General features: G+C 44.2%; 2 protein-coding genes across 2 annotated transcripts in view; both read left to right on the top strand.

The window, feature by feature from the left end:
• LOC134221807 (uncharacterized) overlaps nt 1-16,651 on the top strand; it is a 51,831-nt gene that overhangs the window by 18,686 nt on the left and 16,494 nt on the right. The window lies entirely within an intron of this gene.
• LOC134220158 (putative serine protease K12H4.7) lies at nt 12,183-13,851 on the top strand. The gene is made up of 2 exons (XM_062699147.1): nt 12,183-12,648; nt 12,710-13,851. Exons 1-2 carry the CDS (start codon nt 12,239-12,241, stop codon nt 13,803-13,805), a joined length of 1,506 nt encoding a protein of 501 aa, XP_062555131.1. The 5' UTR covers nt 12,183-12,238; the 3' UTR covers nt 13,806-13,851.

The raw sequence follows: 16,651 nt of genomic DNA, 5'->3' as shown, positions 1-16,651 counted from the left end.
GTAAATCAACTCATACTAATTATAGTTGATTTCTAACAAAACTCAGTTATTTGGTGTCATTTCAAACCTATCGAGGAATTTCAATAAGTGAACAGCATGATTTAATTTTACGATCGGCACAATAATTTATGCAATGTAGTAAATCGACGAAATCTTTGAAATTATTTTTTAAAAGATAAACATAATAATAATTCGATGTGAGAAAATCGTAGCGTGTACATTGAACACTGAGAGGAAATTTTCGGGTTTCAAGCAAAATATCTTGAAAATTAGAATCGATCGAGTCCGCAGCTCCCAGGCTGTCATCAGTGGCGAAAGGTCTGAAGATAAAGAAAGCTACGGGTCCGATGGAATTCCAAACGTGGCGCTGAAAACTGCGATACTTGCGTTTACAGATTTATTCAGGATAGTGCTGCAGAAATTCCTAGCAGATGGCTATCTTGCGGATAAGTGGATAATCCAGAAACTGGTATTGCTGTCAAAACAAGGAAAACCGTCGGGGAATCCAGCATCATATAGGCCCGTATGCCTGCTGGATACACTAGGGAAGCTGGCGCGATCGGCTTATCGGAGAAGCAGTTTGAATTCCGAAAAGGCAGATCGACCGTGCAATTGAGGCGGTCATTGAGGTGACAGAGAAAGCAGCCAATAAAAAGAGGTGCGGTAATCGTTTCTGCGCCGTAGTAACGATTGACGTCAAGAACGCGGTTAACAGTGCCAGCTGGGAGGCCATCGCCGTAGCGTCGCATGGAATGCGGGTCCCTGGCTATTTGTGTAGAATGCTTAAGAGCTACTTCCAAAACCGGATTCTGGTCTACGATACGAATTTGGTGCAGAAGTCGCCGTAACCCTAGGCGGGTGTTCCGCAAGGCTCCATAATCGGCCCCATGCTGTGGAACGTTATGTACAACGGGGGGCTAAAGCTTAAGTTGCCCAAAGGCGTGAAGATCTTCGGATTCGCGGATGATGTCGTCCTAACAATAACCGGAAAGTCGCTGGAACATGTAGAAATGCTAGTGACGGAGACGATCGACGCAGTGGAAAACTGGATGAATGGAGTCAAGCTGCAGCTTGCTCACCACAAAACAGAAGTGATTCTAGTCAGCAACTGCCGAATCATCCAGCGAATGCAGATTATCGTCGGAGAGTACTACATACCGTCTCTGCGGGCTTTGAGACATCTAGGAGTGATGATCGACGACCGGTTGTCGACCACCCATGTCGACTATTCCTGCGAAAATGCGGCTAAGATGGTCATTGCGCTTGCAAGGAGGATCATGCCGAACGTCGGTGGACCGAAAGGCGGCAGTATGCGTCTTCTGGCGACCGTATAGTCCTTCATTCTGAGGTACGGCGTTCTAGCCTGGGGAGCTGCGCTCAAGACGAAACATAATTGCAGAAAGTTGAATAGCGTGTTTCATCTTATGGCCATTAGAGTGGCGAGTGCGTACCGAACAATTTCGTTGGGAGCAGTTTGCGTTATCGCCGGGATGATTCCAATCTGCATAACCCCAGCGGATATCGAGTGCTATCAACGGAGAGGTATCAGAAATGAGAGGAAGACGGAGAAACTGGACTCTATGGTGAAGTGGCAGGGAGCATGGAGAGGCGAACTTTCACCTCACTCAGTTCCTATCCGGACACGATTGTTGCCATGCGTCATCGCCATTTTGCCCGGCGTGTATCAACGTAGAGGAGATTCCAGAGCACGTGTTATTCGCTTGTCCGAGGTTTGAGGAAGCACGTAGAGGAATCCCTGCCCTTAGGTGAGACGTCTCCTCTCCTCCTCCTCTCCTCATTTCTCACTTTCCAAATGACATGTTCGGTCAAATGTCCTATTCTGCCAAATGTCATATTCGGCCAAATGACGCATTCGACTGAATCACTACCGGCCTAATGGTCTGTTTGGCCAAATAGCATATTCGGTCAAACAACTTTCGGCCTAGTGACCTTCGGTCAAATGGCATTCGGCCGAACGACATTCAGCCAAACGGTCCTTCCCCGTTTTCACCACAACACACCAGACCGTTTCATTTTCATAATTATCCTGCTTTCCCAACCAAATTTTTCGTTTTTCTATTAATACACACACAGCGGATCCTAAGACGAATCTATTAGTGAGAAAACCATACAAATCGGTCAACCCGTTCGTGAGTTATATTGCCTCTCATTTCCAAACTCATTTTTAAATAGAGAGATTATCGCAGGGTCAGAATGATCGATTGGCTCATCTTCATGATCCCATCTTCAGTTTATATCAAATTATATCAACAGGAACTCAAGAAAGTAAATATAGGGGCTTGTAGAAACAACGTCATCTGACCTTGCCCTATCTAGACTTAAGCGAGCAGTTGTCCAGAATAGAAATCTTCTACGTTGGCACTTGTGATCATTTGCTTGTGTAAGAGGCTTATCGAATTAATTTCATTCACTTATTTTGCACTGGTCGATTGGTTAACTTTCTTGTGTTGCGAAATAAATAACAGTCTCGTGCTTCGCCCTACGATATGGTTTCAGGTTCATTTATGTTACTATCGCAATTCTTTAGCTAGCACGCTTATCATTGCGTAATAAAAATCGGCCCAATAAATCAGATTGGTTCATTCTATTTATAAACTGGACAATTGGTACAACATTCTGATCTTAGATTTTATAACACATTCGAACAAAGGTTAGATTATGAATGTTCGGTAATAATCAAATTGATGATAAAAGCAAAATAATAAAATATTAACAGATTTTTTGCCTTCTCCGTACACTAACTGTACCGAAAGACTATATGTTCGTCAAATCAGAAAAAAAAAAGCTTTTTATAGAAGTCCTGAGACCCAACACGTATGCAAATCGACTCAGCTCGACAAATTGAGTTGATGTCTGTGTGTGGGTATATGAGTGTGTGCGCAAACAAGTCTAGTTCGTTTTGTTGGCACTTATCCTTAACCGTGATTTGCGCGTTGAATTGATTTGAAATACGGGTTCTGCCTCGTGACATTAACCAACTAGGGGAACGGTTCGGCACTTCATTCCATAGCTCCTATTTCCATCCCATCAAAAACAAAGCAATGAAAAGGAATTTGGTTGGTTTCTTATTTTTGTGATTTTTTTCGCCAGTGAGCACGCGTGTTAGTAGAAAGAAGCGACGAGATTGCTGCCATATTTCTTTGTTTTGCGATGAGATGAATCATCATCATGTTCAGTGAGATGGAAAACGGAACAGTTCCCCTATGTATTCCTTACAAAAACGCTCACGAGGAAGACAGAGTATGTTTCGATATCATGTAGCAATTCTAAATTGACTGTAAGGACGTGGCCAGCATTGTCATCAGTCTTGAATGAATGAAACACAAAAGCATATACAATGCTAGAAGAAGAATGTGACTGTACATATTTGTTGTTTTTGGCCAATGGCGAGTTCAACTACCGTCGTGCGGGGCTTCTTTTGATTCCGGGGGCTACTTTGTATTTTTGATTTTCTAAAAAATATTCACGAAAAAAATACCAGATTTGTAACAGAAAGTTGCCATCCAACTATCAATAAGACACCCAAATGGTGATAATGGCAATTTGACAGTAATTTACGTAATAATTCTTGTTTCAAAATGTCCAAAGTAGCCCCCGATTTGTCAAAAGAAGCCCCGCACGACGGTACGAAAGTTAAGCTACGGAGTTAAGTTAAGTTAAGTCTACGGAGGGTCTGCAAGTCATCTTCCACCTGATCGATCCACCTTGCCCGCTGCGCACCTCGCCTTTTTGTGCCCGTCGGATCGTTGTCGAGAACCATTTGCACCGGGTTACTGTCCGACATTCTGGCTACGTGCCCGGCCCACCGCAGTCGTCCGATTTTCGCGGGGTGAACGGTGGATGGTTCTCCCAACAGCTGATGCAACTCGTGGTTCATTCGCCTCCTCCACGTACCGTCCGCCATCTGCACCCCACCATAGATAGTACGCAGCACTTTGCTTTCGAAAACTCCAAGTGCGCGTTGATCCTCCACGAGCATCGTCCAGGTCTCGTGTCCGTAGAAGACTACCGGTCTAATGAGCGTTTTGTAGATTGTCAGTAAGTAATAGAAGTAATAATGATAATCAGATCCATATATATGTATCAGTTAAAATCATTTTTTTGCAATAATTTTCAATCCGCTACAGAACTCATCAACCATCAATAGGTACGTTAAAACCATAATCGGACTGCGTCATGCTTTTGAGTTTTACCCAGCATGATAAACCGAGCCCTGATTTTCAACTGCGTAAAAAATGAGGGGAAAATACCAATTGTTAGCAATTTAAGCCTGTTGCCAATTTGAAAGATAAAATTGATGAATATATACACGGACAAAGCTCTGCTACATATACATTTGTATGCTTCTTTAATTGCCAGTCGGTCGTCAAGCTCAGACCCGACCGCATTGCGTAGGCATAGGCATAGCTTACACAACCTCACTTGATCAGTACCGTTGCTGATGAAGAATGTGTATAGCCGCCAGACATTCTAAATACTCACGCTCCTCTAATGTGGACGTGTACAATACACATGTGGAAGTATTGGCTTGAGAAATGGATTGCGAGTGATTTGACTATGCGTCCAATTTGGGAATCTCGAGCTCGTTCAGTAGCCGCTAGGTTGCGAAGGCCGACGGAGGTGCTTCGTAGCTTAGTTGGTTAAAGCACCAGTCTAGCGTACTGTAGGGTCATGGGTTCGAGTCCCATCGAAGGGAAAGTGGTTACCTCCAATACATTTTCCAAATCAATATCTTCCACATAACGTACATATTCACATATGAGTTTTCATAACATTGTAAATTAACGTCCAAGTCGGGTGGTTTAATCCCCGGAAATAGGCAATTACCTTTGATTGAACTTATTAGTTTTGTTTTTATCGATCAAACTACACGCTATACATACATACCGTTTACCAAAACGAACCCTGCCACACTCCCTACCCCATATATCCAACATCCCAGTGATTTCTCGTGGAAGTGCAGATGACTCGTCGGCTTCTATCAAAGCGAGAATCATGTCAACATTCTCCTACCCATTCCTCAATTGACCTGCATTCGGACACGGCCGGCGCTGGTATTGCTTATTTTTGGGTCACCAGTACTTACTCGAAGATGATGTTAGTCCCAAACTCTGTGTAATTATTGCTGACCTGGCAATATTGGAGTAGCAACAGTGGGCGTTAAGAAAATTATTTTGAGCTTTTTAGTGGAATGTCTTCACTTGTCATAAGACGAGTTTGTACAATCCCATTGAATTCCTCCACTTAATTGTATCTTGACAGATACGTATATCGACCTCAACAGTAAGGCCGTCTTCAGTGTCTCGTACTCGTCGAGTCGATGGGATTGCACAAACTCGTCTTATGACAAGTGAACAGTGGGCGGTCAATCATGCTCATGCTCATGCTCAATGAGGTTAATACGATGATACGTTTATGCCCACGGAAGGTGAGTAAATTCCAATCCGAAATGTTCCTAGACCGGACCGGGAATCGAACCCAGCCACCTTCAGCATGGTCTTGCTTTGCAGCCGCGCATCTTGCCGTACGGCTAAGGAAGGCCCCGATAATGTGTATGGAGCTTAAATAACCAGATCCCCCTTCTCTTCACTTTTTTCAACCCACTCTCAATCCGATCACTGTCAATCGAACAGATCAAGTTTAAAATTTGAACTAATTTGTCTCCATTTTTGTCAGAACATTGCTCACTTTACCCTTAGGCGACATGACCAACTTATTCCCATAGTTAGGGTAAAATGCCTAATAGTAGACCCCCTAGTAGCGGAATTTTGCTCTTCCTGTCATAAGGAGTAGAAATTTTCAACATATTAATTCTGCTTGATAACTAACACAAAGTTCTGCATCTCCTTTTCACGATACATCCATGAAACACTCAACGACGTTATAAAGCACAACATATACGACGTTATTCGTTAATATTTTAAAGACGGAGACGAGCCAGCCTCAGGCTGGAAGTCTCCCTAATAAAGACAAAAAAAAAAAATTAAAGCCTGACTGAATTCGCCCTATAGTAGACCCCTGTGGGTCCATAATAGGAATTTGCTTCCCTATAGTCGACACTTCATTTGATTTTTATGTTCCGTTCCGGGACGTTCTTCTTCCCTATTATGGACCCCTCAAAATATTCCTATAATGGACACTCGTGTTTATTTTTCATAGAATTGTAAAAAATCATCTAATTTTGCTTTCCATAGCATTTCCAATGCATGTAGTCAAACCATAGGACTGTAAGGTAGGTTCTACCGATGGAATTTCATAGCAAAATGTTTACATTGTGCTGTAATAATGCAAAAATGAATGGAGGGTCCACTATTGGGCACTTTACCCTATATGTTTTTCAAATCACACCTGAATTCAGAAAAAAAAAATAAAAACAAAAAGTATCTTACATCAACCAGTACCGCTTGATAGCAAGCTAAATAAACGGAGTAAACGATATTTTGGAATTAATTGCATATTATTCGGCAACTCGGTCGTACGTCATTAGTCGTCTGAGTACACGCGACCGCAGCGTGAGGCAATCAAACTCATCAAAAATCCTAGCAAGCCTTTGGCACAGCAGAGTGTGATTGATTCGCACTATATACAAATCCGCCCAGTCCGTTGTTGGGGGCATAGAATGCAATCCTCTCGTTTAATAAACAATGTGCACTCGCTTGGCAAATCAAGCATCCGAAAGATATTCAATTTGCAAAAAAGAGCTAAACGCGGTGGAGGTTGGTACTCGGATTCTGATGGCTTTTCCGCAAACGTGACCTTTAAGTGGTCTTGTTGTGTAGGGGTTATCACGCTTATCTAGAGCGTAGGAGTTTGAGGGTTCGAGTCCCTCCAAGACACGTGGATTCTTTTTCACAAATTTCATATCAATTTGTCCATTTCCATTTTTCCCCATACCCCTACTGTCAATTGGTCGGGGTACAGCCAATGAAAAATTTTCAATTTTTTTGCCAAACTTTTCGTGTAACAGATTCACTTATTCATAAATCGCACCGGACATCATTCAACGCCATAACTGAGGATCTCCTACAACGAATGTATACGCATGAATTGACATGAAATACTTTCCCGTTTCCTTTTGCGAACAAAATAACACAAGTCAGTCAAAAAGCCGCTTGCTGCGGTTTGGCTGAACCCCGACCAATTGTGGTAGAGACCAAGGTGAATACAAACAGGTGTAGCAGTATGCCAATTACATGATTCAGCCATCTTGGATTTTTATATGGGGCAGCCACCGAGTTTGTTTATGTTTTGCACTGAAAATGAATTTTTCCCCCCCGCGCTAGTCTCTCCCATCTACTGTCAAAGTGAGTGAACCCTGATATAAGAACCCTGGTAGAGACAAGATTTTTAAGGCAATGAGTGGAATCCAAATCTTAAATGCAACCCCTAGTGCTTACAAAAGAACCAACATAATCTGGGTTTAAATCAAAGTGGATTTAAAACAGTGGACATATCAATGGATATATCAGTCAAATTTATGACCAGTGATCACAAAATCAACATTTGAAACGACAATTTTGGAAGTTACATCATTAGTGCATAATCTCTGGAAGTGCAAAAATGATACCTAATGTTTATTAAGATCCAAAGATCTTAAAATAAGATATTATAAAAATATTAAAACACAAAAATATATAACATGGAAATATGAAATTTTATACTTTCATATTTCCATGTTATATATTTTTGTGTTTTAATTATTAATTAAATCATAAAAATATAAAAATACAAAAATATGAAAACGGAAACCTGGAAATATAGAAATATGTAAATATGCAAATTAAATTATAACAACATAAAAGTATAAATATATAAGAAAGACAAAAAAATATGAAAATTAAATATTAGAAATTTTAACAATATGAAAATATGATAGCATGAAAAAAGAAAATACACATATATGAAAAGAAAAAGGATTAAAATATGGAATTTGACATTTAAAAATACAAAAGTATAAAAATATGAACATATACAGGTATAAAAATATAAAAGTATCATATAATGTGATATATGTATAAAAATAGGAAAAATATAAAAATATGGAAAATATGACAATATAAAAATATTATAATATGAAAATGTAATAGCATGAAATTATATAAATATTAAAATACAAAAATATGAAATATAATAGTTTGAAAAAATTAAAATATTAAATATTAAATATGAAAGTGTAAAATTAGGACAGTATAAAATACGTAAATAAAAACCCAGATCAATCCACCTAGCGTTGGTGGTGCCTTTCTCGCGCATTAAAAAAATAAGAAAAAACATAAGAGAGGTCGAAATAGCACTTAGGGGGATTTCAATGCATTGTTGCAATCTTCGAAAAAAAATTTTTTTTTCGTTTTTCAAATTTGTTTCCCAAGGGGGGACCCTTGGTAGAAAACAATGTTTTTTCAATAACTTTGGAATGCAATGACCGGTCGGCCCAATTTTCAATAGGAAACAACTAGACTGCAATTCGCGTCGACTGCAATTTGTTGCGAGCAAATCGAATAATGCTAAGTACCAAAAAGTATGTCTCACATTTTTGTACACACGAACACACACACATACATACACACATTCAGACATCGGGACCATCGTCCCTAACCCCTAATCCCAAGGCGTCAAGCGACCCGTGCCGAGGGGATGCATGGCCAGGGGGGGTGAAATGATGAGCTAGGCCTTTAACGGAGCCTGTGGGGTACCTGGGCACCCTCCACAGTAATTGTCCCTTACCGCGTCATACTGGGCTCTGGCGTGGTGGACCTCTTTTCCCGAGCAACTCGTGGGACCAAAATGGAAAACCAAGTCAATTCTTCAATTAGTGGTAGTAGTGTAGGCGACAACCCCTTCGCAAGAGGTGGGTTGTTCAGGTCTCCGCCTAGGAGGTCAGAGGCAATAGTCGGCAGCTCAGTGCGCAGCGCCAGCGTGGGTCACTCAACCTTCCTCTCGGCTATAAAAACGCCGGTAGGGGTTATTGACGGCCCATGGCTTGTGGAGGCGATGAACCGCAAACGCGATGGGCTTTCGGCCTTCGAGATGGCGACGGAACAGCTGGACGCCATCATCGACTTTGCGTCATCGAAGCATAATATCAGCAAGGACCTCAAGAGGAGCTTGCAGAAACTTCGAAAGTCGATGCTGGACGCCAAGCTGGAGAGGGCGGTCGGGACGGCCAAGTGTAAACCCGTGAAATCGGTGGAGTCGAGGTCTACCCAGACTGAGGCCCAAGGATTCGCGGACTCGGGCAAGGTCGAATCGACCAAAGGCGTGCCAGCTAAGACGGTGGTGCCAAAGTCTACCCAGACTGAGGCTCAAGTATTTGCGGGTACGTCGGGGGTGACTGCTCCAACGGAGCAGACACAAAAACGGGGGAGACAGTCTCCAGGGGATGAGCTACCTGGGGGCCGCTCCAAAACGCGGAGGGTTACTACCCCGAACAAGGGTAGTGGGGCTGGGAAGCTGAACCCCGGTCAGGTACCTCCAAAACCGGGGGAGGAAGGACCTGGAAAGGTCCGTCCACTCAGGTAAGACGGTGGTAAGGGGTTACGGCAGGCTGAAAATTCTCAGCCGCACCAGACCAGGGAAATAGAGGTGAATGACGCCTCCTGGACCCTGGTCAAGAACAAGAGGAAACCGAAGACGTCAAGGGCCGAAAAGAAGGCCCAGGCGAATGAGGCTAGCAAGAAGTCTAGGGTAGGCGCCAATCGCTCCAGGGGCGATGCCCTAGTCATCACGGCGGACGAGGCTAAGTACTCGGATGTTTTGAAGGCGATGAGGAGTGACGTCAAGCTCGGTGAACTCGGCGCCGACGTACGTCGAATAAGACGTACCCGGATGGGCGAGATGATACTCAAGCTAAAGCGGAGCGTCTCGCAAAAGGGCGCCGCCTACAAGAAGTTGGCGGAGGAGGTCCTAGGCGAGACGGTCAAGGTGAGGGCACTCACGACGGAGGTGAATCTAAGGGTTAAAGACTTGGACGAGATCACTGAAGTCGAAGAGCTCGTCACGGCACTGCGGCGACAGTGTGAAGTGGAGACGCCCACCGCAGCTGTTCGGCTACGGAAAGGTCCGGCAGGGACGCAGGTAGCATTGGTTCGGCTATCTGCAGCGGACGCCTCCAAGGTAGTCAAGTTAGGGAGCGTCAAGGTGGGATGGCCGGTATGCCCTGTGCGCATATACGAGCAACCCGAAGTTTGCTTCAAGTGCCTGGAACCGGGGCACAAGCAATGGGACTGCAAAGGCCCTGACAGAAGCAATCTCCGCCGACGCTGCGGATTGGAGGGACATAAGGCACAATGCTGCACGAACCCTCCCAATTGTTTGATTTGTTCCAGCAAAGCTGTGAACAGCAAGCACCCCATGGGGGGTTCGATGTGCCCGGCGTTTAAGCGTGCTGCAAAATTAAAGTGCAGGTAAAGCAGCTGGCTTGCTCGGCTTCGCCCGAGTGTTTGGTGTGCGCAGGTTTAGAGGAAACGGCGGAACACGTGTTGTTCGTGTGCTCACGTTTTCGCGCAATGCGTGACCACATGCTTGCCACATGTGGTCTGGACACTACCCCGGACAACCTAGTTCGGAGGATGTGTAAAGATGAAGTTGGCTGGAACGCCGTTTTATCGGCTATCGCCCAAATCGTCTCGGAGCTACACAGAAGGTGGCGCGTGGACTCAAGGATGGCTAGTTCAGGCGCAAATAAGAGGTGGTCCAAGGGATCGGAGTCGGCTTCATGGGTCATACCGGTGGTCATGCTCTGTGGTCGAACTGGATCCTTTTATCGAACAAGTGGCCGCGCGAAGAACAACATGGTATCGTCGCTTTCGCGGCGTCGGTCAATCGGGCGGGTTCCGAGCCCGAGGACGGAAAGGGGTCCTCGTCAAGGCTGGGGCAGGGGTAGGCCTCGCGTCGGCAAGTCCCTCTGTGTGCTGGCGAATAGGCCCTATCGCAGAAAGGTCAATTTGGGGTGCACGCGGCATCATCATTCTTGATACCAGTCGTGCAGAGGGAAGCAGGCGCGAAGTCGACCCTTCCCACCTTCCGAGGACATAGGGCGTGGTAAGGCCACCTGGAAAGCCGGCAACGCGCTGGCACGATACCATGGTGTTCTTCTAAAAAAGCGAGTTACGATGTTCGGTGCTGCAAGGACACGCAGCTAACCTCGAGGGTGCGTTGTGCACTGGCCCCCTTTGAAGCATTACTTTCTGGTTGTACCGAAGGGACTATGGGCTTGGCGGCAATGGAAACGGTTTAGCGGGTCGGGGATGTAGTCCTGCCTCCCTCGGTGACCCCTAACCCCGCACTTCCTGGTCAACCCAGGATGTCTGTTGAGCAGATTCCCCCGTACAGACATCACCTCAATTCGTCGAGCTGAGTCGATTGGTATATAACACTATGGGTCTCCGAGCCTTCTATCAAAAGTTCGGTTTTGGAGTGATGCTGTAGCCTTTACGTATACTTTGTATACAAGAAAGGCAAAAATATTAAAATGTAAAAATATGAAATTATAAAAATATGGAAATTTAACAAATGAAATGTAAAAATATGAAAAATAAATAAAATGAAATATGAAAAATAAGTATAATGGAAAATAAATATAATATGAATATATGAAAATACGATAGCATGGCATTGCTACGGTATATTTCGTGGACTTTTCAAAGTCCCAAAATAGATGGCTAATAGACAAATCTGCAGCATGTAGAGATTGTTTAGTGTCCCACAAGAGCCAAAGCTAAGTTAAGTATTCTTATCATAGATGGCTATTAAAATCATTCAGGCTTTCAAATATAGATTATATTTATATAATAAGGTGTGTTATTTGTGTTTGTAACATACAAAAGGATAATGATCGATACAATGTGTATGTGATTTTTTGGAAGTTTGCTTGAACCAGCAAAAACTACTCTACTATCAAAAGCTCAGCTGCTAGAGGGTCCTACTCGGTCAGTTTACCCTAAACAGCAGTCGATGTAATACCCAAAATCCGTTGGTAATCTTATCACAATTACTACTACTATTGTGCAATCAACAAGTCTACCGAAATCAATTCCGCGCAATCAGTTTCTTGAATAGTACCGTTATCAATGGTGCTGTTCGATACGGACGCTAGATTAGAACGATTTATGAGTTCAGAAATCCCTAGTTCCCATAACGCAAATCTTAACCTGCGTAGTTCAACTTCCATTAAATTCAGTCTTTGACGAATCGTCGAAGAAAACACCACCTCCGGTCCATGATGGTGAATCGACTTGTTCTCGTGGCCCTATTGGGGCTGGCCGCAGTGGCCCTTGCCGAGCATAGACCTATCAAGCTAGCTCCAATTGCGAAGAAGATATTGGAGGCGTACCCGATACCAGCAGTTCCGGAGGGATACGAATCGACCAACCCACACACAATCGGATACAAGTTCCGCACCCGGGTGGATCACTTTAATCCGCAAAATCGTGATACGTTCGAATTCGAATACTTCTCCAATGATCAGTTTTACCAACCGGGAGGACCGATTTTCATCTTCGTTGGTGGAAACTGGCCTCTAAGCCAGTACTACATCGAAGCGGGACACTTCTTCAGTATTGCCAACTACGAGAACGCTTGGTTGTTCGCCAACGAGCACCGCTACTATGGAAACAGCTTCCCAGTCCCGTAAGTTTTAAACGATACATGCGACTAGCAACATTAGTAACACATATTCATTTCTATGCAGTGACCTTTCGCTGGAGAATCTCCAATATTTGACCGTTGAACAGGCCATGGTTGATTTGGCTGAGCTAATCTACCATCTGAAACGCAACGTCGTTCGTGATAACAATGCCCGGGTGATTCTGCTCGGAACTGGATATGCTGGAGCTATTGCCACGTGGATGCGTCAACGTTACCCTCACCTAGTCGAAGGTGCTTGGGTTTCCAGTGGTCAAATTGAAGCACGACTCAACTTCCAGGAATATGCCGTTGAAATCGGAGAATTGATCCGAAACTACGGAAACAGTGAATGCTACAGCCAAATCTGGCGAGCTTTCCGTACGGCCGAAAATTTAATCGATGCTGGATTGTCAAACACTGTTACCGATCTGTTCAACACCTGTAAACCATTGGACGCAGACACTAATTTGGACGTGGAAACCTTTTTCTATAACGTTAAGGTAGCTCTTCAAACTGCCGTTCTTCTGGAACAGAATATTGAAAAGACGGACGCACTCTGCCAGGACTTGAACAACAGCACCGAACCTACCGACTTACATACGATCGCCGAATGGATTGAAGACTTCTATTATTATCTAGACTGCATGCCATTTGACTTTGACACTACCGTTGAAGCGCATCAGTTCGAACAAATAAACTATCCCGAGAATAGTATCTTGGGTCTTCGCCAGCGGGTCTATCAGTTCTGTACCGAATTCGGTTGGTTCTTGACTTCAACCGCTGATGATCAGCCATTCGGCCTACGTGTCACGTTGTACTTCTTCCAAAACTTCTGTAAGTCGGTGTTTGGTGATTGGCTGAATGAAGAGGTAGTCGCCGATGGAGTTAGCCTGACCAATATGCACTTCGGTGGTAAGAACCCCCGAATCTCCAACGTTCTGTTCACCAACGGAGGTTTGGACCCCGTGCGTGACATTGGAATCACCAGCTACTACCAACCGGCCTCCGGTGCGATCGTGATTCCCGGTTACTTCAACAGTGAAGACCTGGCAGCGATCAGTGGTTACAACTCGCCAGAAATGCTTGAGGCCAAGTATCGGATCCACAGGTACATCGAGCTGTGGGTCTGGATGAGAGCAACTCCTTACAATGCGCAATGATTTGTCCTCAACTTTTTACGATTTAATAAAAAAAATTAAAATGAGAGTAATTTTGAACTAGTAAATTAAACCCAAAATACCGTCTTTCGGGGTGACATTGGACCTAGGGGGTTAGATTAGGCCAAAAAAGAAAAAAAAATTCCACTCTTTATATCTCAGATACTGTTACGAATCCAGCTGAAAACTTAATCTGGTGCGAAATAATATTAAAATTCATGTCTAACAAATAGCAACACAAGTTTTAAGAATTTATTGTAAGCGTGCCATAATGCTTGGAATTTGAATTTAAAACTATTGATCAAATAACCTGTATTAAAATAGTGCTAGTAATGCCTAACAAATCTATTACATATTTTTAGATCGATGGAATCATTATTATCATGTTATGATAATCTGTTATTGTTTTAACAAATTTTATATTTTAAATTTATTTTGTATTTTTTGGCTTGAACTTTAGCCTAATATGCTGTGGTTGAGCACATTTATCGTTTTTAATCTTCATCTATTAAAGTCTTCCATTATAAATCGTTTATAAAAGCCGTAAGTTAGGTAATTATAATACACCCAATATTTTTTTAGCGGTTGGTATTCTTTAATTTCTCGATTGACCTGAACATCCACAGCTTTTTAAATACCACCTGAATTTTCTTTGATTTTTTTGTGATTTTTTTCGTGGAGTTAACTCATAGTTTCATTAAAGCTAAAGGTCTTAATTGACTAAAACCCAACCGAACCCAACCGTGTAAAAAAGAACTGGGTGTATGACGTTTCAAAAGAAAATCGGCCTAATGACCCAGCATCGAGGGAGATGTGGCCGTCTCACTACTCACTATTTCTCACTTCTCGTTTAAACTTCTGTATTTTCACTGCACACTTTTCACTGGAAGATGCCACGGTGAAACGGTCCATCCTTGAAAAACTGGAGACGCGTGCTGCAGATATTCCGGAAGGTGGTAGCGTGGAAGACCAATGGACCGCCATCAAGAATGCCTTCATCACCACCAGCGAGAACAATCTGGGCGAACTACGCACCCAGAGAAAGCAATGGATCACCGATGAGACCTGGAGGAAGATAGAGGAGCGAAGAAAAGCCAAAGCCGCGATAGAGCGATCAAAAACCAGAGGAGCCAAAGTCTTAGCCCGTCAACGACACGCGGCTCTTGAGAAGGAAGTAAAACGCTCATGCCGACGGGACAAGCGAGCGTGGGCAGACTTTCTGGCCGACGAAGGAGAGAGAGCCGCCGCAACCGGGGACATTCGCCTCCTTTACGATATCTCACGACGCTTAAGCGGGGCGAAGATGAATGTAACGATGCCTGTGAAAGACGCGAATGATCAGTTATTGACCGACCCAACTGACCAGCTGAAACGCTGGTTCGAGCACTTCGAACAACTTTTTCAAGTGCCAGCCAGGCCATCACCACCTCGGCATGATCTGCCTAGGATCCGACGTATAACACGCGTCAATAACGAACCTCCATCACTGCTAGAGATTCAAACAGCCATCCAAAGCATGAAATCGAATAAAGCCCCAGGGGTCGATCGCATATCAGCCGAGATGCTCAAAGCTGACCCCATGACATCCGCTCAACTACTGCATCGTTTATTTCGTAATATCTGGGACACCGCAACTTTCCCGGTCGACTGGATGCAACGTATCTTAGTGAAGGTGCCCAAAAAGGGTGACCTGACTGTATGCGATAACTGGCGAGGCATTATGTTGCTGTGTACCGTTCTCAAAGTTCTGTGCAAAATTATCGGATTCAGGAGAAGATCGATGCAACTCTCCGGCGGTAGCAAGCCGGATTCCGTGCCGGAAGATCCTGTGTGGACCATATTGTCACGTTCCGCATCATTCTGGAGCAGGTCAACGAATTCCAAGAGTCCCTTTACATTGACTACGAAAAAGCTTTCGACCGTCTCAATCACGAGAATATGTGGGGCGCCCTGAGACGCAAGGGAGTTCCTGAGAAAATCATCGGTCTCATCGAGGCACAGTACGAGGCCTTCTCGTGTAGAGTGCTGCACAATGGGATCTTGTCCGACCCTATGCGGGTCGTAGCTGGTGTGAGGCAAAGATGTATTCTATCACCGTTACTGTTCCTCATCGTAATCGATGAGATTCTGGTAGATGCGATTGACCGTGAACCAAACCGCGGGCTGTTATGGCAGCCTATAACCATGGAGCACCTAAACGACTTCGAATTGGCTGATGATGTTGCACTCCTCGCGCAACGGCGCTCTGATATGCAGAGTAAGCTCAACGACCTTGCCGAGCGCTCCTCTTCGGCAGGTTTAGTCATCAACGTCAACAAAACCAAATCGTTGGATGTAAACACGATGACTCCTTCCAGTTTCACAGTAGCCGGGCAACTAGTGGAGAATGTTGAAAGCTTCCAATATCTTGGTAGCCAAATGGCGTCAGACGTCGGTACCAAGATCGACATAGGCGCACGGATCAAGAAAGCAAGGGCTGCCTTTGCGAGTTTAAGAAATATCTGGAAAAACAGGCAGATAAGTGAACGCACCAAAATACGAATTTTCAACTCTAACGTGAAATCTGTGCTGTTATACGCTAGCGAAACATGGTGTGTATCAGTGGAGAACACTCAACGGCTGCAGGTGTTCATTAACAGATGCCTGCGGTATATAATTCGGGCCTGATGGCCTCACAACTGGATCTCAAACAACGAGCTCCATCGTCGTTGTCACCAGAGGCCGATAGCAACAGAAATTCGGGATCGGAAGTGGGGCTGGGTCTGTAAACAAGCATTAGACTGGAACCCATCGGGACATCGCAGCAGAGGCAGACCCAGAGGCTCATGGCGGCAAAGCCTCAATAAAGA

This window comes from Armigeres subalbatus, chromosome 3 (assembly GCF_024139115.2).
Source record: "Armigeres subalbatus isolate Guangzhou_Male chromosome 3, GZ_Asu_2, whole genome shotgun sequence".
NCBI lineage: Eukaryota > Metazoa > Arthropoda > Insecta > Diptera > Culicidae > Armigeres > Armigeres subalbatus.
This window is presented reverse-complemented; position numbering and strand designations above follow the sequence as displayed.